Below are 20,639 nucleotides of genomic sequence, written 5' to 3'. Positions count from 1 at the left end.
AGGCCCACGTGGAGGTCTGAAGTGTCAGTAAGCTAGTAGAGCACGGAGGAGTCAAATGGCCCTCGCTCAGGCACATTTGTTGGCAATTGGAACTGGAGCGAGGTCATTCCGCAGCCGCCGATGAGGGAGAGGATGTTAAATGATCACGATTCAGTTGTTGCAGGGAGGCCTGGGAGATGTTTGTCAGCTTTTACTGTTGACTTACAAACTGCTTTTTCCTCATGAAGGATCGTGAGGAGTTCCAAGTTTTTTTTAAAAGAAAAGGAATGACCTGCATTTACATAGCACCCCCACAGCCTCAGCATTCCCTCCAGCTTTATAACAGCAACTAAATATTTCTTGGAATGAACGCATGAAACACAGTAAGCCCCCACATGCAGCAGTGTGCTACTGATACTGTCCAGAGTGCACAACTGGAAAAGCAGAACAGCACTGTCAGTGCTGGCAATCTGAGATGGGGAAAAAAAAACAAAATGCCGAGAAGGAAAAGTAGCGAGTTAGTCCTCATTTGTGTATAGAGCGAGAGAGAGCGAGAGTTAACACAGAGGTTTGTGACCTTTCATGAGGGATAACTCTTCTGCTCTTCTGTCGCAGGATCTTTTTGGCTCTTCCTCACTTCCTTGTTTAATCCAGCATCCCTTTGCTGTCAGTAATGTAAGGGTTGACTATAGTCCATCACGGAGCAATGGTGATGCTGTCAGTGGGTTGGTAACCCAGAGACTTGGGCTACTATCTAAGGACCATGGGTTCAAAACCCACCATGGCACCTGGTCAAGTTTCAATTTAACTAACCAAAACATAATTATCAGCAATATTTGTAAAAAAACAAACTCCCATTTGGTTCATTAATATCTTTGAAGGGAATGAAATCTGCCGTCCTTTCCCAGTCTGGCCTGCATGTAACTCCAGACCCACAATATTGTGGTTGATTAATGACTACCCTCTGAAATGGCCTATCAGCCCACTCAGTTACAGACAAATGCTGGCCTTTCCAGCAACATCCATGTGCATGAAATAATGAAAAATTAAAAAAAACTGGGCTCCTTCTGTGCTCAATACTTCTATATATGGAGTTGTCATTCCTTAGTGCAAGGCTGCAAGGCATTGAGCACTGTTACACTTTAACAGTAAGTATTCCGTGATAGGGAGCTGTGACCATGTTTATTCCTGCTCAGATACCATGGAGTTAGAGGCGAATGAGCAAGTATTGTTTGTGTTGTATCGGTGATTTCAAAGTTAGTTTTTAAATCTGTCTGGAACACGTCCTGAGGGCCAGGCAGTTTATGACATTCCAGTCTCTTTTTCTCTGCTGTCTGGTGATATCTAACAGAACAGCAGGAAAGCACAACGCTGTGGACACTGTAGATCTGAGTTAAGAACAGAGTGCTGGAAATATTCAACAGGTCAGGCAGTACCTGTGGTGAGAGAAGCCAGGTTAGCAGTTTCAGCTCTTGTCAGACCAGGATCATAGAATCCCCACCGTGTGGAAACAGGCTATTTGGCCCAACAAGTCCACACCGACCCTCTGAAGAGCATCCCACCCCAACACATCCCCCTACCCTATCCTTGTAACCCTGCATTTCTTTGGCTAATTCACCTAGCCTGTACATCTCTGGACACTGTGGGCAATTTGCTATGGCCAATCCATTTAACCTGCACATCTTTTGACTGTGGGAGAAAACTGGAGGACCCAGTGGAAACTCTGGCTTTAATCACAGTTATTTTTCTTCACACTTCACTTTTCAAAATACATTATTTAATTTTTAAATCAAATCTTTTTATTTGTAACCTTCACCAAATAATTTTTGTGGCTTGCAGAGCTCCGTTTTGGAACTTCCATTTTAAATCTTTGCAAACTCAAAATTATATTAGACTTTCTGCTGGCATTCAAACCATTTTAAACCAAGACTTCTCCTTAATGCCGAGTGAGTATTGAGGAAGCCAGCCTTGCAAACAGGTTTGGTTTTGCACCCTGCTCCTATGTTGTCTTCAGTACTGGGAAAGGACAAAGTCAGCTTGGATGGATCCGAATGAATTCAGATTTACCCCGGTGAGGTTTGAACCCTTGTTCCCAGAACATTAGCCTAAGGTTCTGCAAGGCTATCCAGTAGAATTATAATTACACAACAGCCCCTCTCACTGTTGCCCAGTATTCTGTCCTGAACCTGTACCTATGCAGGAGTTATGTCAAGTGGGGTTTAGTCATAGTGTGAAGCCTGCCATGGTTGCACAGCTCACTGATGCGTCGCTGGGGGGCAGAGACTAATGGAGCGATTGGGAGCTTCTTTAATGAAGAGATTGCCATTCGCAATAGTTCATGTGGACCATCATCTCCTAATTTCTTTCTACTTTATCAATTCAATCTTGCGGTTATTATTAAATGGCCATTAAACTCTCTTTACAGCGAATGGTTGAATCCAGGTAGGATTTATCTTCAATCTGAGAGAAATGAGTGTGTTGGGCTGTCAAGGACAGCTTTTATTGCCTCCCCAGCCCCCATGGTAGCCATGGTAACCCGAGGCAGTGAGCACGGTTGGCTGAGCCAGCATTTCTTGCCCATCCTCACTCAGCTGTCCTAGGGAAGGTGTCAGTGAGCTGCCTCCTTGAACTGCTGCCATCCAGGTGGTGTGGGGATACCTCCACAGTGTTGTTAGGGAAGGGGTTCCAGGATTTCGACCCAGCGACAGTGAAGGAACAGTGATGTATTTCCAAATCAGAGTGGTGAGTGGCTCAGAGGGGAACTTGTAAGTGGTGGCATGTATCGCCTGCCCTTCCTGATGGTACAGGCTGCAGATCTGGAAGGTGCTGTCTTAAGGATGAAGAAAAATGAAAAGTTAAACAGGCACAAGGCTGTCAAGTCAGGAATCTGTGTACAAAGACTAGTTTCTCGGTAATCTTGGTTATCTTGGGCTGACAGACTTCGCCCAGCAATAAAACTCTCAGGTTTTGCCTGCCTCCTCCCTATGACTGGAGGAACTTGACACAATGCCTCTCCTTGATGGCTGGGTGTAACATTGTGGTCTTTCTTTGTAATGAATTTATTATCCCTGTTAATGCAGTTACTTGGAAGTGTCTTGCTAAGCTGCTGAATTATTGAGAGAACATATCAAAGCCTTGCAGACTGTATCACGGAGGTGACATCCAGCATTGGCCTTTATTTTAGAGGGTGGGGGTGCTGTGTGGTGAAGGAGGCTGTGGTCAGGGCAGGACTATTTTAAATGGAGGGTGGTGTAATCTGTCTATTATATACCTGCTCCCATTCCTCCTCTAACCGTTACCCACATGGGAATCTTTACAGAAGATCTGGAGAGAAGCTTCTTTCACTCCTTAACATTTCTGATGTGTATGAGTTTCTGGCATCCCAGCAAGTAAACATCTCTCACAGTTTTTATACAACAGAGATTTTTTTATTCATTCATGGGATGGGGGCATCGCTGGCCAGGCAGCATTTATTGCCCATCCCTAATTCCCCCCAGGAGCAGTTAATACTCAACCACATTGTATGGGTCTGGAGTCACTCTTCTTTGAAATAGTGCCATAGGATCTTTTTTATCCAATGAGCAGGTTGCTATGCCCTCTGTTTAACCTGTTATCTGAAAGGGGGCACCTCCAGCCATGCAGCACTCCCTTTCCATGGCATTGCACTCGGAGCCTTGCAGTATTGTGCTCATGAACACGAGTGACATTGATCCCGATATTTTGCAATTCAGGGGTGAAGATGACACCCACTGAGCCACAGGTAGCACAGGAAGGTAGGCAGGGAATATTAGTACCACCCAGAGTGGTGCTGGGGTGACTGCTGTGTAGGCTGCCATCTGGGGGTTCAAGCTTCCAGTTCAGATTCATATTCCTCCCAAGAAATGGCTGGCATCTCTTGGCAGTCCAGAGACAGCATCGTTGACTAAAAGATTCTTGGAAGTGAGCAACCTGCCCAAGAAAGGTTCACCCACCTCCTGCTGAGGTAAGGGTATTTTTATATTTAGTTTCTTTGCCTCCAAATTAAAACAGTGTTGGCCCTAAGTGTGACATTTGAAGGTCATAGGTTAGCTCAGAAATGGTGGCGGTGTAGTCATCACTGCCTGATTAATAAGTTTCTGTGAACTAGAATTATAACCGAGTACGGCTTTCAGCAGATGTGATACAGTGGCTCCAGCAGCAAGGCTCAGCTGCCTCACCACTGTCTTAAAAAAAAGTATCAGCAATTAGACAGAGGATCTTAGCTGTTTCCGAGGGGAAGATAGCATCTGCTTTCCTCTGTTGTAAGCCTTCAAATGGATCGTGGCTGTGTTAAAGTGGGTTTCCTGTTCCTTCACATTCTGCCTCTCTTGTGCAGCCCCCTGCTCTTACCAGCAGTGGGGCCTTGCTGGAGAAGGAAATAACAGAAAGGGCTGAGGAACCAAATTCACTTCCTCGAGTTTGAACTTCAGAGGCTCCGCTAATCATTTCTTTTAATTAGTTCCTTAATTAGATCGTTTTACATTATACTGGATGGCCCCAAATGAAGTGTCTGTCTCTGTGCTGTATATCTCTATGACTCTATGTGAGAATGACTTTATTGAAAGTCCTGATCAAATGCCCAAAATGGCCTGAAAGCCAAAGGGGCTGTTGCAAAAGTGTTGGTCTCACTGCTGTTTCTTCATTCACCACGCAACCATTTATTACCTAACCTTCTTCCCTTCACAAGGTGATGGAGAGCCCTCTTGGACTGCTGCAAGGCAGAGTTTCCATTACAGCTGAGCAGCCGTCTTATAGCTAGGCCAGTTCATTGTCCCATCGCCTCCACGGCTCTACAGTCAGAGTAAGGATGGCAGATTTCCTTCCCTGAAGTTTAGCATCCGAGTGAATTTTTCTAGGTTGTTTTCACAGGCCTCCGGGTTGCAAGAATGTGCGACTACCCATTTTGCTAATGTGCTGGGAAATTAATACACAAACCGACTTCTTGTGTATATAATTTAAAATGGGCAAAGTCGGGCAGGAATATGGTGAGAGCATTTTTTTTTTGTCTGACTTTGCCATATTAAGTTTTAAGCAAGTCAGAAGAAAACAGTCATTCAAGGAAACCACACGTGTGTTAGGCAAAATTCAGTAGCTACAATCCCACAAAGATGAGTAAGACCCTCGAATATTTTCTTTTTAATCTTGAGGGTTGGGTAGTTCACATGTTTGCTCGTGGTTGTTGGCTTGTTTTCTAAGTTGGGTTGATATCTGTATGTGAGATTTATTACGATTTTCAAGTCTGGGCCTATTTTGCAAGAACAGCTCCAGCCAATGTTTCTCATCCTTTCACAGTTTGGCAAGGACTCCAACCCTCTCCCTCCAGCAAGTATACAGCGGTAGAGAAACGTGTTGCTGATGGTTGTGAAATCTGCATGGTAGTTGTGCCACAGGCACCAGGACCTGTCCGATCTCTCCCCTTATTGATGCATTGACGATCTTGCATCAATTGATGAAGGCCAGAATGTTGCAGCTGGATTTGATAAGTGGAAGTCGGGACTTTTCCTGCCTGGGATACCTCTTACTCTTCAATATAGTGCCATGGGATCCTCTACTCCGACCTGCAAAAGCTGATAGTGGGTTCAATGTCTCATTTGGCAGGTGGCACCTCTGACAGTGCAGCACCCCTTCAGTACTCGATTCGAAAGTCAGCCTTCATTTTTGTGCTCAAACGCTGGGGAGGACTTACTCCTGCTCCCATTTGACCTTTGAACCTGATCCTCCACTGAATGAGGACATGGCTGATGAGATTGTAGACGCGATAACACTTGCTTGTATATCTCCCAAGGCCCGTCAGCTCCCTTGTTTATCAAAGATGTATTGCACTTGGCTCAGAATAAGGTTGAAGACCTGCCTGACCTCCACGCTCTAACAACTTTCTGAGAGAGAAGAAATTCTCCTAAGGACTGGGATCTGAATCCAGAGGTCCAGGAGTGCTACCAACAGAGCTGTGCCTGCCCCTGGCAAAGGCATACTCTCACTGGAGCATTAAAGCTCAGTGGACAAGTGAAGATAATGATGAAGACCGCAGGCAAAGTTGTCTGCTAGTGTGAACAGCAAAAGAGATGATGGTGCTAGACAAGCTAAGCTGGTAGTGGGACACAAAAAGACACAAGTAACGTTAGATACAAGAAGGTGACAAATAAGAGTGAACCGTGCAGTAGGATGAGCCTGCTCTACTGTTCACTACAATCCTGACTGAGCTCAGGCTTCATCTCCACTTGTCCAGCTGCTCCCTGAGGCACCTTAAATCTGTCATTCCAAATCCCAGATCTGTTTGGTAAAGCATCATCCTTAACTCCTTGCATTCCAAAGATTGACAACAACTTATTTGTAAACTATAACCCTCCGTCAGTCATGTATGAAGGTCCTGTGCCTTCCCAGATGGTTCCCGAATCACAGAGCGATGCCAGGGACCAGTGTCCCCTCTGGGAACATGAAAGCTCCTTGGCATTTGCCCCAGTGCTTCCACTAAAGGGGTATTTGGATGAACAGTTTGTCTTGTAGGAGGAGCCCCTCCTGTGATGGAGTCCTGACTTTCTTCCACAGCTGGGATTAGGGGAAGACTAAACCATTAAAGCTGAGCTTGCTGCAGTGTGCTGGATGTGTCTCAGTGACTGCAGTGCATGCTGGTCTCCAGGACAGCACATAGCCTGCAGTTTTCCTCTCTCCACCCCTTTGTCTGGGTTTGCCATGTTCACTCTGCTGGTTCCTGTGAATCGAATGAATGCTTGCTTTGAAGGAAAATCTGAAATATCTCTGACTGCGTGAGGTTACACTTCGATCTGAGAATAGCTGGAAGAGGAGGAGGTTAAAATGGCTGCTCACTCACAGGCTTGAAAAAATGTTTTCAAAGCAATGAGTGCAGGAGCTGGTGTATTTCGACAGGGCTCAAGGTTGGTGAGTTTCCAGAATAACAGGATGGTTCAGAGTACAGTCACCCTGTGGGACATGTTCCGACCCGCTGGCACCTCCCTGGATTCAGGCGGCGCTGAGCTCTACCTCCTGAAATGTGCTGCTCCCCACCACCGGGCTTGTCCTCCTTGTACGTGCTCATCAGCAAACTGGCTACATCAAAGTGGAACAACAACACGTCCTCCTCCTGCTCGGGATAGAAACAGGACAACGTTGGGAATACTCAGCAGCTCGTCTGACTGTCCTAATACTCGGGCTGTCCAGCCCAGTTGGAAAATCGCACCCCCAGCATAGAGTGTCTCGTAACTGAGCGAGTGGTTCTCGCGTGCAGCATTCCTGCTCTGTCTGCTTCCCCCACATTGTCTGATGGCGCCATCTTGTCTTTAATATGATGAAAGGTCACCAGGAGTTCACAAACGCAGCGTGGCACAGAGCTACGTGCAGAGTGGTCTGGCTGGACGACCCAATACTGGTCACAGTGACTCGAAGGAAGAAAGTGAGGTTGAGGGAGCATCACAGAGCTTGGGGCTGAGGGAACTTTGTTGCGTCCTGACGTTAGTCGCTCTGTTTCCGAGTACAGCACTTTCATGTGGTCAAACTGGGAGCAGGAGCCTTGGCTGCCTCCCCCTCCACTCCCAGCACCATTGTATCTTCACAATGTGTTTTATTTCCATTTAAGTCGACAATGAGATGTAAAAAAAGCACAGGGCATGTGGTTAGGAGATCCGGGTTTGCAGTTTGGTGGGATTCTAACCATTTTCTGGAATTTGAAGGAGATAGAAGGAAAATAAAACACCTTCTTCTTCCAATCACCCAATCCTTTCCCTCATCTTTCCACTATCTCTCCCTTCCTGACTATAATGTTGCACTGATTAAGTAAATACTCTTCTATCTTCATTCTCTGTGGAAAGCTGCCTTTTTAATTCTCGATTTGATGCTGGGGGTTCCTCTGCTGATGGTGATTACAGGCACCATTTGAAGCACCTTTGTCAGTCAGTTCAGGAATGCTTACTGCTTTCTGACATTCATGTCAAACACAAAAGTGCCAAAACAATGAGGTGCATCCTGTTGGAATTTAACATTCGCCCAATTGCTATTCCCAATGAGTGCCAACGTCCCAAGCACAGAGTGACCTATTCAGTGTCTCATTACAAAATGCAGTTCATCTGTGGGATTACACTGGACCACATCTGTAATCTGTACCATCAGCTGTAAGGCTGTGGTGGAGGGTCAACACACTGTATCCTCTGAGCTATACTCTTGCCAGTTGAGCAGTTGGGCAGCATGAGGGCTGGCAGTTCCTTTTGTTTCCTTCCTTCTCTGTAAAGTAAGGGCGCTGAGGTCACTTCTCGACAACGAAGGTGACAGCGTAAATCCACCTCCCCCCTCCCCCCCACTTTCAACATCCTGGTGATTACCATTGAACAGAAACTCAACTGGACTTGCCATATAAATCCGGTGGCTACAAAAGCAGGTCAGAGGTTAGGAATGCTGCGGCAAGTTACTCACCTCCCGACTACTAACATTTTGTCCACCATTTACAAGGCACAAGTCAGGAGTGTGATGGAAAACTTCCCATTTGCCTGGATGGGTGCAGCTCCAACAACACTCCAGACAGTCACTTGATTGGCACCATGCCCACAAATATCCACTATATCCACCACCGATGTTCAAGAGCAGCAGTGTGTGCTATCTACAAGATACTCTGCAGAAATGCACCAAATATCCTGAGTCAGCATCTTCCAAACCTATGACCACTTATATCTGCTGCCCTTGTCCTTCTAAAGACATGGGAATACCATCACCTGCAAGGTCCACCCGAGCCAATACCATCCTGACTTGGACATATATTGCCATTCCTTCAATGTCGCTGGATCAATATCTTGGAATTCCCTCCCTAGGGGCATCATGGGTCAGCCCACAGCATGTAGACTGCAGCAGTTCAAGAAGGCAGCTCACCACCACCACCACCTTGAGGGCAATAAACGCTGGCCCAGCCAGCGATGTTCATGTCGCGAAAGTGAATAGAGAAAGGTGCAAGTTGTTGTTGTTGTTGTACACACACCTGCTTGGAAACCTTGGAGAAAGCTGGCTAATAATCTCAAAGGAGATTTTTTCAGAAAAGAAGTGAAGAGGGGTAGAACGAGAAACAGCCCGGTGAGGGTCTGGTGACAAAAGATAATGGGGGAATGGCTCGCGGTTAATGTCTGGTCAATCCCCCCCCATCTCCACACTCCCACCATAAGGAGTTTGAATGTTTGACTGTCCGCATGTCTGTGTTTGTGACGTCAGAATGCCTAGTTCTGAAGGTTCCCTCTATTCCATCACCTCCACTGGAACCTCTCCCCCTGCAGCTTAGTAACTGTTTGAACCTAAATAATTAGGCCAAGTGTTGGTGATGCCACTGACAGTCTGAGGCTGGGTGAAGAGGCCTGTTGAAGGGAGTAGAGTGCAGGTCACTTCTGTACATCTGCTGTCCATGGAACCGGTGGAGATACTTGGTTTGATTTAAAAAAAAAGAAGCTAATTGATTTCTCCGGCTAACGGTAATTGTTTGAGACTACCAGAGAGTCTCAACAGGTTAGGTTGAGTGTGGAATGTTGTTGGGATCTGGAACATGGTGAAAGCAGCAGTTTTGGAAAGGGAATTGGAGAAACTGGAAGAGATAATGTTTACAGGATACATGTTGAGAACCACACTCTGGGTTTAATTGCATAGCTCTATTGAAGAACTGTGAGTTAGCTAGCCAATTCTTTTGTGCAATAGTGGTGTGGTGTCTCCACCTAAAAGAGACATGATATCTTGACTGTATCATAGTGTGCGACCCAATGGTTTGACGAAATGCTCCTGAGCTGTTTGCACTTTAACCCTTCCACTCCCCGTTGTCCGTGCTTGAATATAGTTTCAGGTAGAAGGTGCTGCGAACATTCATGAGAATGGGACTCGTCATAAAGGGAACACAATTGGAGATTTCCCTCTGTGGGCACTCACTCCCTTGCTGCCTCACAATTCACCCTCCTCAAAATATCAGCAGGCTGCCCCTCTTGGAGTCCTGACCCTCACGTTGGGAAGCCCTGGGATTAAAGGTCTCCATCTGTGCCTTTGCTGGGACCACTCCTAGGATATCTCACTGATGGAAGCTTGTTACTGCCAGTGTCTGAATAGTTTAGTGTTAGCCTAGACCCTGTATGTACTCACAGGAGCTGTAATAAACATCTGTCAAATCTTTCAATAGTACGTTATCCCTACACCCAGTCTGCGTTGGGCTTTAAAAGAGGTGTTTTCTGAAGCAACCTTTGCCAATCACTTTTCAACCTGTGTCTTCTCATTACTGACCTTCATGTCTTTCCTCATTTGTTCCATCCAAGCCCATTATGTTTGGAGCTGCTCCCTCTTTGCCTTCTCTCCTGGACTGAGAGTAGATCCATTTTTGTGTGTCTGTGTATATCCCTCTCTTGGGTCTTGACTCCCTTCCCAAGACGGCGTAGCGCCTGGAAGTGGACACCGCGTTCCAGCTGAGGCCAAACCCGAGACACTCTGCTTCTTTGCGTCCACCCTTTTGAAAAATATTTGTGCGTCTCAAAGCTCCAGTGGTGATGTGTTAAACACACACCGTTGCTACTTACAAGCACAATAAAGGTATTTTACCTCGAACATAACCTGACAGTGTTTTGAGAAGGCGGAGATTTATAGTGCACACATTGACTCCATCACAACACGGTGAAGTGATGCTCACAATATCAACACATTCCTGTTGATTTTCCTCAAAATTATCTTGGAATTTTTTCTATGGGCTCAATTTAATCCCATGGTTTTGAGTCTGGTAATTTAAAGATAATATCCCAGACTTTTAAACAGCATTAAAACATGGTTCTGTTCATTGGTTGGCTTTAATTTCTCATTACACAACCACTTGGTATTAAGAATCTTACCCTTGGTTTCAAATCCCTGTACAGCCTTGTCCTGTCCACTCTCTGTAATCTGCTCCAGCCCCCACACCTCTGCCTGTTCTCTCGGCCTCTGTAGCTTGCCACAATTGGAATTGCTCCCCCGTTGGTGGCTGTGCCTTTTATTGCTGACTGGGCTCCAAAATGAGGGATTCTTTCCATCTGCCTCTTCTCCTGTCCCTCCTTCTCCAAGATGCACTTTCTTCATGTGTGGAATCTTCTGCCATTGGGAATTGGTTGGCTCGGTGGCACAAGGGACATTTAACTGTGGGTTAGGGGGCACACCCCCATCTCTACCACTCCGACAACCCAGGGCCGGCCTTCCCAGTTGTTGCCAAGAGACCCTGGGGCCTTGGATCACACTGGCTGGGCAAGATCCAGCTGGAGATGGGCCCTGTCACTGTACAGGGTGCACCTTAGCTGATAATTTTCATGCAGCCTGGAGTCACCTCAGGGCCAGGATAGCTTTCTATCAAAGGCAGTCGGGAGTCTAATCGAGGGACTGATGTTTGGTAGAAGGGTGTTGTGCCTTGCCTTTGCCTTTGCCCTGGTGCTCTCTCTCTACCAACCCCCATATAGTCACATAGGAATATAGGAGCAGGAGGATGCCATTCGGTCCTTAGAGCCTGCTCCGCCATTCAACATCATCATGGCTGATCATCCAACACAGTTCCCTGTTACCACTTACTCACCCAAATGCTTTGATCTCTTTAGCTTTATTATATCTAACTCCATGAAAACGTTAAATGTTCTGGCCTCAGACACTTCCTGTGGTGGCGAATTCTCTGGATGAAGGAGACTCTGATGTTTACAGCACAGAAAGCGACCATTTAGTCCATTCTTTCCAGGGGGAGAGGGGTGGGATTTGGGATGGGGGAGAGGAGTGGGATTTGGGGTTGGGGGGAGGGATGGGATTTGGGGTTGGGGATGGGTGGGATTTGGGGTGGGGGTAGAGGGGTGGGATTTGGGATGAGGGAGAGGGGTGTGATTTGGGGTTGGGGTAGAGCAGTGGGATTTGGAGTGGGGGGGGAGAGGGTGTCAGAAGGTCCTTTTCCACCAGCAGCTTTGGCCACCTCCATGATGCCACTGTAGATGGGAGCCCCTGATTGGCAGGCAGCTCTCGCTGAGTGGGCCAACACCACACCGAGCAGAATTAGGCCATTCAGCCCATCAAGTCTGCTCGGCCATTCGATCATGGCTAAGGTTTCTCAACCCATTCTCCTGCCTTCTCCCTGTCTTTGATCCCCTCACTAATCAAGAACCTATCTACCTGAGTCTTAATGACATTCAATGGCTTGGCCTCCACTACCTTCTGTGGCAGTGGGTTCCACAGAGTCACCACGCTGAAGAAATTCTTGCTCACCTCAGTTCTAAAAGATCGTCCCTTCACTCTGAGCTTGTGCCCTCAAGTTCTAATCTCTCTTCCTAGTGAAAACATCTCCACATCCAGTCCATCCAGGCCGCTCAGTATTCTGTAAGTTTTAATCAGATTCTCCCCTTCATTCTTCTAGACTTCATCAAGTACAGATCCAGGGCCCTCAACTGTTCCTCATATGACAAGCCCTTCATCCCCGGGATCATTCTTGTAAGCCTCCTCTGGACCTCTCCAACACCAGCACACCCATTCTTATTTACAGGGCCAAAAACCACTCTTAATACTCCAATTGTGGTCTAACTAAAGCCTTACAAAGCCTCAGCAGTATATCTCTGGAGTTGTATTCTAGCCCTCTTGATTGCTAACACTGCATTTGCCTTCCTAACTGCCAACAAACCTCCAAGTCAACTTTAAGAGAATCCTGAACTAGAATCTCCCCCCCTCCCGCCCAAAGCATGTTGTGCTAGAGATTTCTGAAGCCTTTCCCCATTAAGAAAATTGTCTATGTCTCTATTCTTCCTACCAAAGTGCATAACCTCACACTGTCCCTCATTGAAATTCCATCTGCCACTTTCCTAGCCTGTCAAAGTCCCTCTGCAGTCTCCCTGCTTCCTCAACACTATCTACCCCTCCACCTATCTTTGGATGCCCACCCTCTGGGTGAAGGCCCTCTTCTGGCTTCACCAGTGTTGGGTTATTATGCAGATGGCAGGGCTTTTGCCAAGAGGCCGCATGGTGAGATCTTTCACCATCTGAATCGCTGAGACCCCCAGCTCATCGACGAGATTCTACCCAACATCTCAGTCCAATTTTGTTTCATCATGCTCCTATAAGCATATCAAGATGTTTAACAGAGTAGTAACTCTACGTAAATACACGTTGCTGTTGTTGTTTGGCTTGTTTATACATAATCAGTTTTAATAGTTCTGAGAATGGAGTGTAATCACATTGCTCGAGTTAGTAATTAATAGTAATTAAGGTAACTATCACCAGCTCTGACAGAGATCCCTGTCTCGTTACATTTGTTGCTTTAACTATCTTTCTTGGGAGTATTCCAATTTATTTGTTTTTGGAGAGGTTTCCATTTTTGATTTTGCTTTGGAGTGTGTGCTCTGTTTGTGAGTTGTTTCATTGTCGGACAAGAAGCTCTGCATTGAGTGTGAATCTTTGTTGAGAAAACTTTCTGATTTCAGTTTCTTGTCCTGCACACACTATACTGAAGCAGTTTCATTGTGACAGGATGAGACTTGTCATCGAACTGGGACCTGACCATTTTTAGCTGCCCCTACAGAATTCAGGCTGTCTCTCTGTGGGCTGAAGTATAGACCCTTGTAATAGACATCCATGTGAGTGAGGCAGTATTAGCTTCAAGTGAATGCTTTTTAATTACTGGTGTAGTAATAGATGTAATTGTGTTGAAGATCCAGATTACACAGGAGGAACTGGGACCCCTGCATCCACACACACCCCCATTCTCACACACACATGCATACGCACATGCACACATGAACAGGGTCCCCAGCATCCTGAATCAGAGTGAAGTGGCTTATCAGCATAGTTCACTGGGAGAGAGCAGATGGATAAGAGGCAGACGTCAAACTTACCTTGGAACTACACCTTCACCACAACTCAATCTCAAGCTTTTTTTTAACTACTTAATGGTAACCCCACCATTTGGATGCTTTTGGGCTTTAAATTTCAGTGCTACGTTATATCTTAAAATGCATTCAAATTATAAGGTCAAAACGTGTGGCGCTGGAAAAGCACAGCAGGTCAGGCAGCATCCGAGGAGCAGGAAAGTCGATGTTTAGGGCATAAGCCCTTCGTCAGGAAGGGCTTATGCCCAAAATGTTGACTCTCCTGCTCCTCGGTTGCTGCCTGACCTGCTGTGCTTTTCCAGTACCGCACGTTTTGACTCTCTTCGTTCAAATTATGAAGCTGAGAAAGCCTAAGCTTAGTGGTATGAAGACTCAAGGAAGAGGCTTTAAAATTCTCAAGCTAATTAATTGAAGCCTCAGTTGAATTAAGTTCTGTCGAGAAGGAAACTCTCTTTGGTGGGAGTATTGTGAAAGAGTACTTTTGGGATGGATGGGATTGTATTTTACCACAAATTTAAAGTTGCCATATGTGTAAATAGTTTGGTTTATTCTGTTTCTCTTTAAAATTTTGTTTGCATAATAAACTTTAGTTTTCTTGTTAAAACTGAATCTGCATAATTGCGAGGTTTGTATTTCAGTAAAGGACTACTATTGTATTAAGGGTCAGACTGTCAGTACCTGCATGCGATGGGCTGAAAGGAATGAGAGGTTCTGTGTACATTGTTCCAGACTCTCTCCTCCCAGCCCACTTGGCCCCGTGAATCGCTGAGCTCCCGGTGATCCAGCCTCCAGTCTGGTTGGTCACGATGAAGCCTTGGCTGTGGAAGCTAAAATGAATGTTAAAACCTGTCCTCTTGCTGTTGCAGGCACATGAAGATCCATGAGAAAGAGCCTACCAGCTCGCTGGGCTCCAGTCCCCCATCCCCCACCAAACGCCGAAGACCCTCGGTCAAAAGGAAACTGAGCCAGGAAGAAGGGGAGGCGAAGGAGGAGGAATCACCCAGCAAAAAGGTACTTGCACATCACTTAGCGTCATGAAGATATATAGCACAGAAATTGACCCTTCGGTCCAACTCGTCAATGCCGACCAGATATCGTAACCTAATCTATTCCCTATTGCCAGCACTTGGCACATATCCCTCCAAACCCTTCCTATTCATATACCCATCCAGATGCCTTTTAAATGTTGCAATTGTACCAGCCTCTACCACTACCTTTGGCAGCTCATTCCATACACGCACCACCCTCTGCGTGGAAAAGTTGCCCCTTAGGTTCCTTTTAAATCTTTCCCCTCTCACCCTAAACCTATGCCCCCTACTTTTGGAGTCCCCACCCCAGGAAAAAGACCTTGTCTGCTTATCTTATCCAGGCCCCTTATGATTTTATAAAGGGTCACCCTTCAGTCTCTGAGGCTGCAGGGAAAACGGCCCCAGCCTATTCAGCTCTCCCTATAGCTCAAAATCCTCCAACCCTAGCAACATTCTTGTAAATCTTTTATTTGGTGCGAGCACAATGGGCTGATGTTCTCATTCTGGACTGTAAACATCTGAGTCTGTGAGTATTCTTACCCATGGACCTGCGCCATCAGCTCTTACTGAGATAAAGTAAGTACGTTGTAGTTGCTACTAATCTGTTTTCCAAAAAAAAAGGACTCTCCTTACTGTGGCCCCTCCATATAAATGACCTGTGAATAACTGAGCTCTCCAGACAGTAAGGTGGAATTTTGCATTTTCCAGGCAGGGCATTGAAATCAGGATAACATGGCCTCCTCCTTGATGTAAGAATTCTATGTTTCTACAAACATCATAGAATATAGAACAATACAGCACAGGAACAGGCCCTTCAGCCCAGTATGTGCCAAACCTTCTGAACTCATGTGCCATTCTCAACTAATCTCATATATTTGTATGTGGTCCATTTCGCTCTATTCCCAGCCTGTTCATGTGTCTGTCCAAATGCCTCTTAAATTTAGTTTCCTATCTAATTCTGGTACTCAGTACTGTCTTGGTACTCAGAATCACTGAATAATGAGGCCATATTGCTGAAACTTTTCATCATTCACTCATCAGGACACAAATGCAAGAATGCCAAATTTGAAGCAGTCACAACATTTGACACTACAGAAAAGGACGCTGGTTGGTTGGCAAGTCAGCTCTGGTTGGCTGAGGTGTTGTCGTGGATAATTCTTTTAAAGTTTGATCTTATTCCTTTTTATTTGTAGAAATCCTGTGCATGAATGTGTAAATGAACCACATAATGAGCTCAACTGGTTGTTATAAATTGGTTATTAATGTAGCTAGTGGTACACTGAGGGTTATTCAGTGAATGTTGTCTATTTGTGGAGTCACTCTAATGGTAGATATTTTATTTTGTTTTTTTGCGACCATGGGCTGGTTGAGTATGGTCTGTATTCTGTCTGTAGAGTAAAATTAAATGGTTTTCTTTAATCAGCTTCCATTAGGCATTGCTGATGGAGTAGGTGCCAGTCCGAGGCAGTCCCTTACAATCATGATAAGGGATCAAAGGGCACCCCACCCTCTTTCTTGATGAATTGATTGGCATGTACCAGACACTGAGCAGCTTCTAAGGAGCACTCTAAGGAGTAGCTAAATAAGTGTTAAGGTCAGTGACAGTCGGGAGTTCTGTGAGCACCAGTTGATCATTTGCAAGCTGCTGACTGCACCTTCCTTATTCGCACCCTTTGTCTATTCTCAGTCCTGTGCAATGCTAATTCTGCTTGTTTGCTTCAATTTGTAAAAATGGTCTCACCCAGTCCGCCTGGCCTCACCCTAGTTGGTACCTGCCTCAAGAAATCCGAACACCTTTGTGCCCACAAGTTACTCTTGTGCAGGAGTCAGTTAGCTCTCTTGCTGGACGGCTGATTTATGATGTAGAGTGATGCCAACAGCGTGGGTCCAATTCCCACATTAACTGAGGTTATCATGAAGGACCCTCCTTCTCAACCTCTCCCCTCACTTAAGGGCTGGTGACCCTTGGGTTAGACCATCACCAGTTGTCCCTCTCTAGTGAGAGAGAGTTGTCATCTAGTCCACACTGCCTACGATAACTTTACCATTACACTTGTGTAGCCACCTGCTCTGATGAGAGTGACGTTGAGTATAGCCGTTGTTGTTGTGTAGGAAATTTCACAGCTAATTCACACACAGGAAGCTCCCTCGAACAGGATCATGGTAATGACCTTTTTTTTGTGTGATGTTGAATAAAGGATAATGGCTATTGGTCAGGATGTGGTTACTGAGTAATTTTGGTCTGGATATAGTTACTATGGGACATTGGTTTGGATATTGATACTGCGTCTCTATTCCCCTATCTTTCCTCCCTCAATGTTCCTCCCTCCCTCTCTCTCTTTCTCTATCTCTCTCTCTCTCTGTCTCACTGTCTTTATGCCTCTTACTGTCTCTTATGTTCTTTCCCTCTTCTCTCTCTATCTATCTCTCACCCCTCTTCATTCCACCCCCATCTCTTTCTCTGTGTCTATCTGTCTATTTCAATCTTTCCTATCTATTATCCCCAAAGTAATTTAGTAAATGCTGCAAACTTGAAATGAACAATTCAGAATGATTGTTGGCTGTTGTACCCATGAACCCACCCCGATATTTGGCAGAGATGACCCTTGGCAGAGAGATAAAACGTCAGGGGACAAAGTCTGGAATTCAGAGCTATAAACAATTCATCGTAATGCTGCCCCCTCCTCCCCTGCCTGATTGTGAGTGGAGTTGGGTTTAAGTGTCATTCCTGTCCACAGCAGTCAGTGTCCATCAACTGTCTGTCTGCTGTTAATACAAAGCCATTGACACGACTGTAGATTGAGACAGTGAGCAAAAATCTGCCTCTCTTTTTGTGTTTGTAATAAAAACAAGCTGTCACATTTTGATTTTGGATAATATTAGGTTACACAGATCAACAAAGGAAGGTGCTGTCTCCTTAAAGTGACAGCTGGGAGGTGGGAACGTTACCCTCTGCACTGGATATCCACCTGTCTTCCAGCAATGCCATGAGTTACTCATGGTAATCTCTAGAAATTGCACAACATAGCAGCTCATTCTAGTCAAGTGCTCGCAAGGACAAGTGGCCTGAACACTTCAGAAACTCTGGAACACCAGCAAATCTGAAATACATAGAGTGAATGCTGGAGAAACTCAGAGGTTTGGTAGCATGTGTGGATCGAGAAACAGTGATTTCCAGTCCAGTCCTGAATGGCATTGCTGATCTCAATGAATTTGCAGCCTCCAATTAGATATGACCCTGATCTATTCTGTACTGAAATACAAACGTTACTCCAAGCTACTCTGTACTGGGGTACTGGTGCCACCCTGAGCTGCTCTTTACTGGGGTACAGGCGCCACCCTGAATTGCTCCATACTGGGGTACAGGTGTCACCCTGAGCTGCTCTGTATTGGGGTATAGGTATCACCTTGAGCTGCTCTGTATTGGGGTACAGACATTACCCTGAGCTGCTCTGTACTGGAGTACAGACATCACCCTGAGTTGCTCTGTACTGGGATACAGGTCTCCCCCTGAGCTGCTGTGCACTGGGGTACAGACAGCACCTTGAGCTGCTCTGTACTGGGATACAGGCATCATCCTGAGCTGCTCTGTACTGGGGACAGGTGTCACCCTGAGATCCTCTTTACTGGGGTACAGACATCACCCTGAGCTGCTCTGTACTGGGGTACAGACGGCACCTTGAGCTGCTCCATACTGGATACAGGCATCACCCTGAGCTATTCCCTACTGAGCTACAGGCCCCTGAGCTGCTCCCTACTGGGATACAGGCGTCACCCAGAGCTGCTCTGTGCTGATGTACAGATGTCACCTTTACCTGCTCTATACACGGTACAAATGCCACCCTGAGCTGCTCCTTACTGAGGTACAGACATCACCTTTAGCTTCTCCGTACTAGGGTACAGGCATCATCCTGAGCTGCTCTTTACTGACAAGATAAGAGTGATGCTGGAAAAGCACAGCAGGTCAGGCAGCATCTCAGGAGCAGGAAAATCGAAGTTTCAGGCAAAAGCCCTTCCTCAGGAATGCCAGAAACGTCAATTTTCCTGCTCCTCGGACACTGTCTGGCCTGCTGTGCTTTTCCAGCACCACTCTAATCTTGACTCTAATCTACTGCATCTGCAGTACCCACTTCCGCCTGCTCTTTACTAAGGTACAGGCATCACCCTGAACTGCTTTGTACTGAGGTACAGACATCACACTGAGCTCTCTGTGTTGAGGTACAGACATCACCCTGAGCTACTCTGTACTGGAGTACAGGTGTCACCCTGAACTGCTCTATACTGGGGTACAGACATTACCCTGAGCTGTTCTGTATTGAGATACAGATGTCACCCTCAGCTACTCTGTACTGGAGTAGAGGCATCACCCTGACCTGCTCTATACTGCGGTACAGACATTACCCTGAGCTGCTCCATACTGAGATACAGATATCATCCAGAGCTGCTCCGTACTGGGGTTCAGACATTATCCTGAGCTGCTCTGTACTGAGGTACAGACATCACCCTGAGCTGCTCTATACTGGGGTACAGGCACTATCCTGAACTGAGATACAGATGTCACCCTGAGCTACTCTGTACTGGGGTATAGGCATCACCCTGAGCTGCTCCATATTGGAGTACAGGCTGTCACCCTGAGCTGCTCTGTACTGGGGTACAGACGTCACCCTGAGCTACTCTGTATTGAGGTAGAGTTATTTCTCTGAGCTGACCTGTACTGGGGTACAGGCGTCACCATTAGCTACTCTGTACTGGGGTACAGTTCAGGCTGCCTTAGTGAAATGTAGTTTGGTCACAAGCCTCAGTGTCTGACACTGCCTGACCACTCAGAGCTGTATGTTTTCCACCATGATCTTATTTCCCTTTTGCTTTCAGAGGAATTCTTTACAAAGAGAAACATCTTGCCACCTCAGTTCTCTGGTCAATGACTCACTGTGTGCCACTCTGATATTGCGCATGCGTATGTTTTGCGGGAATATAGAAGGCTGTTACAGAACTGGACTTGAGGAGGGGCTAAGGGAACGGAGTGAGGCAGTGGAAGTGACCGGAATGCTCCTAAGAGAGCCAGCATGATCTTGCTGAGCCAAATGGTCTCCTCCTGTGCTTTGTGACCTCAGTCGTGAGGCTCCCTTATTGAATTGCTAATACTCTGCTATAGTTCAGGGGCTGGGGAAGGGGTGATGTTGATGTAGTGGCAAAACCACTGGATTGATAACGTGCAGGTCCGTGGAGGAATGGGTTCAAATCCCACCAGGGCAGATTAATTAATATAAAATCTGCAATTGAAAGCTAGTCTCAATAACAGCAACTAGCATCAGCTGTTGTCAAAAAGCTGCCTCATTCACTGATGTCCCTAGTACCATCCTTACCCAAACTGACACTAGAATCTCAGCAATGGGACCCTCACTCTTGAATCCCACCCCCTAAAATGGCTCAAACAAACCACTTTGTTCAAACTGCAACTCCACTGAGTAATAAATGCTGCCTTAAAAAAATTAATTGTAGCCATGTTTGCCGACTGTTGAATTGAAAGCAGAATGTGATGAAATGTGCATCAGGTTAGCCACTCAGCATCAAAATAATGCTTTCTCTTCCCGCTGTTGTCTGACCTGTCACATTTTTGCAATTAAGTTTTTCTGTTATTTCCAACAGTGAATGATTCTGTGCCAAGTGAATAGATTTCGTATGAAAGAAAGATTCACAGTTATTTGGTGCTTTTTCTAACCACTTGATAGTCTCAAAATGACACTTTTTAAAGTGTTGCAATGTCAGGAATGTGGCAGAC

General features: G+C 46.0%; 1 protein-coding gene across 7 annotated transcripts in view; it reads left to right on the top strand.

Annotated features, from left to right (window-relative positions):
* Window positions 1-20,639, top strand: part of rreb1a (ras responsive element binding protein 1a) — a 235,269-nt gene that overhangs the window by 167,973 nt on the left and 46,657 nt on the right. For all 7 annotated transcript variants that reach the window (XR_015752812.1, XM_043719503.2, XM_087978500.1 and 4 more), the window contains one exon: window positions 14,696-14,840. Coding sequence is in view for 6 of the 7 variants with exons in the window: in XM_043719503.2 (XP_043575438.2) it covers window positions 14,696-14,840 (145 nt within the window). In the remaining variant the exon portion in view is untranslated. The remainder of the gene's footprint in view (window positions 1-14,695; window positions 14,841-20,639) is intronic.

This window comes from Chiloscyllium plagiosum, unplaced genomic scaffold (assembly GCF_037043375.1).
Source record: "Chiloscyllium plagiosum isolate Xiang-an unplaced genomic scaffold, Cpla_swu_hap1 HiC_scaffold_34, whole genome shotgun sequence".
NCBI classification, from domain to species: domain Eukaryota; kingdom Metazoa; phylum Chordata; class Chondrichthyes; order Orectolobiformes; family Hemiscylliidae; genus Chiloscyllium; species Chiloscyllium plagiosum.
This window is presented reverse-complemented; position numbering and strand designations above follow the sequence as displayed.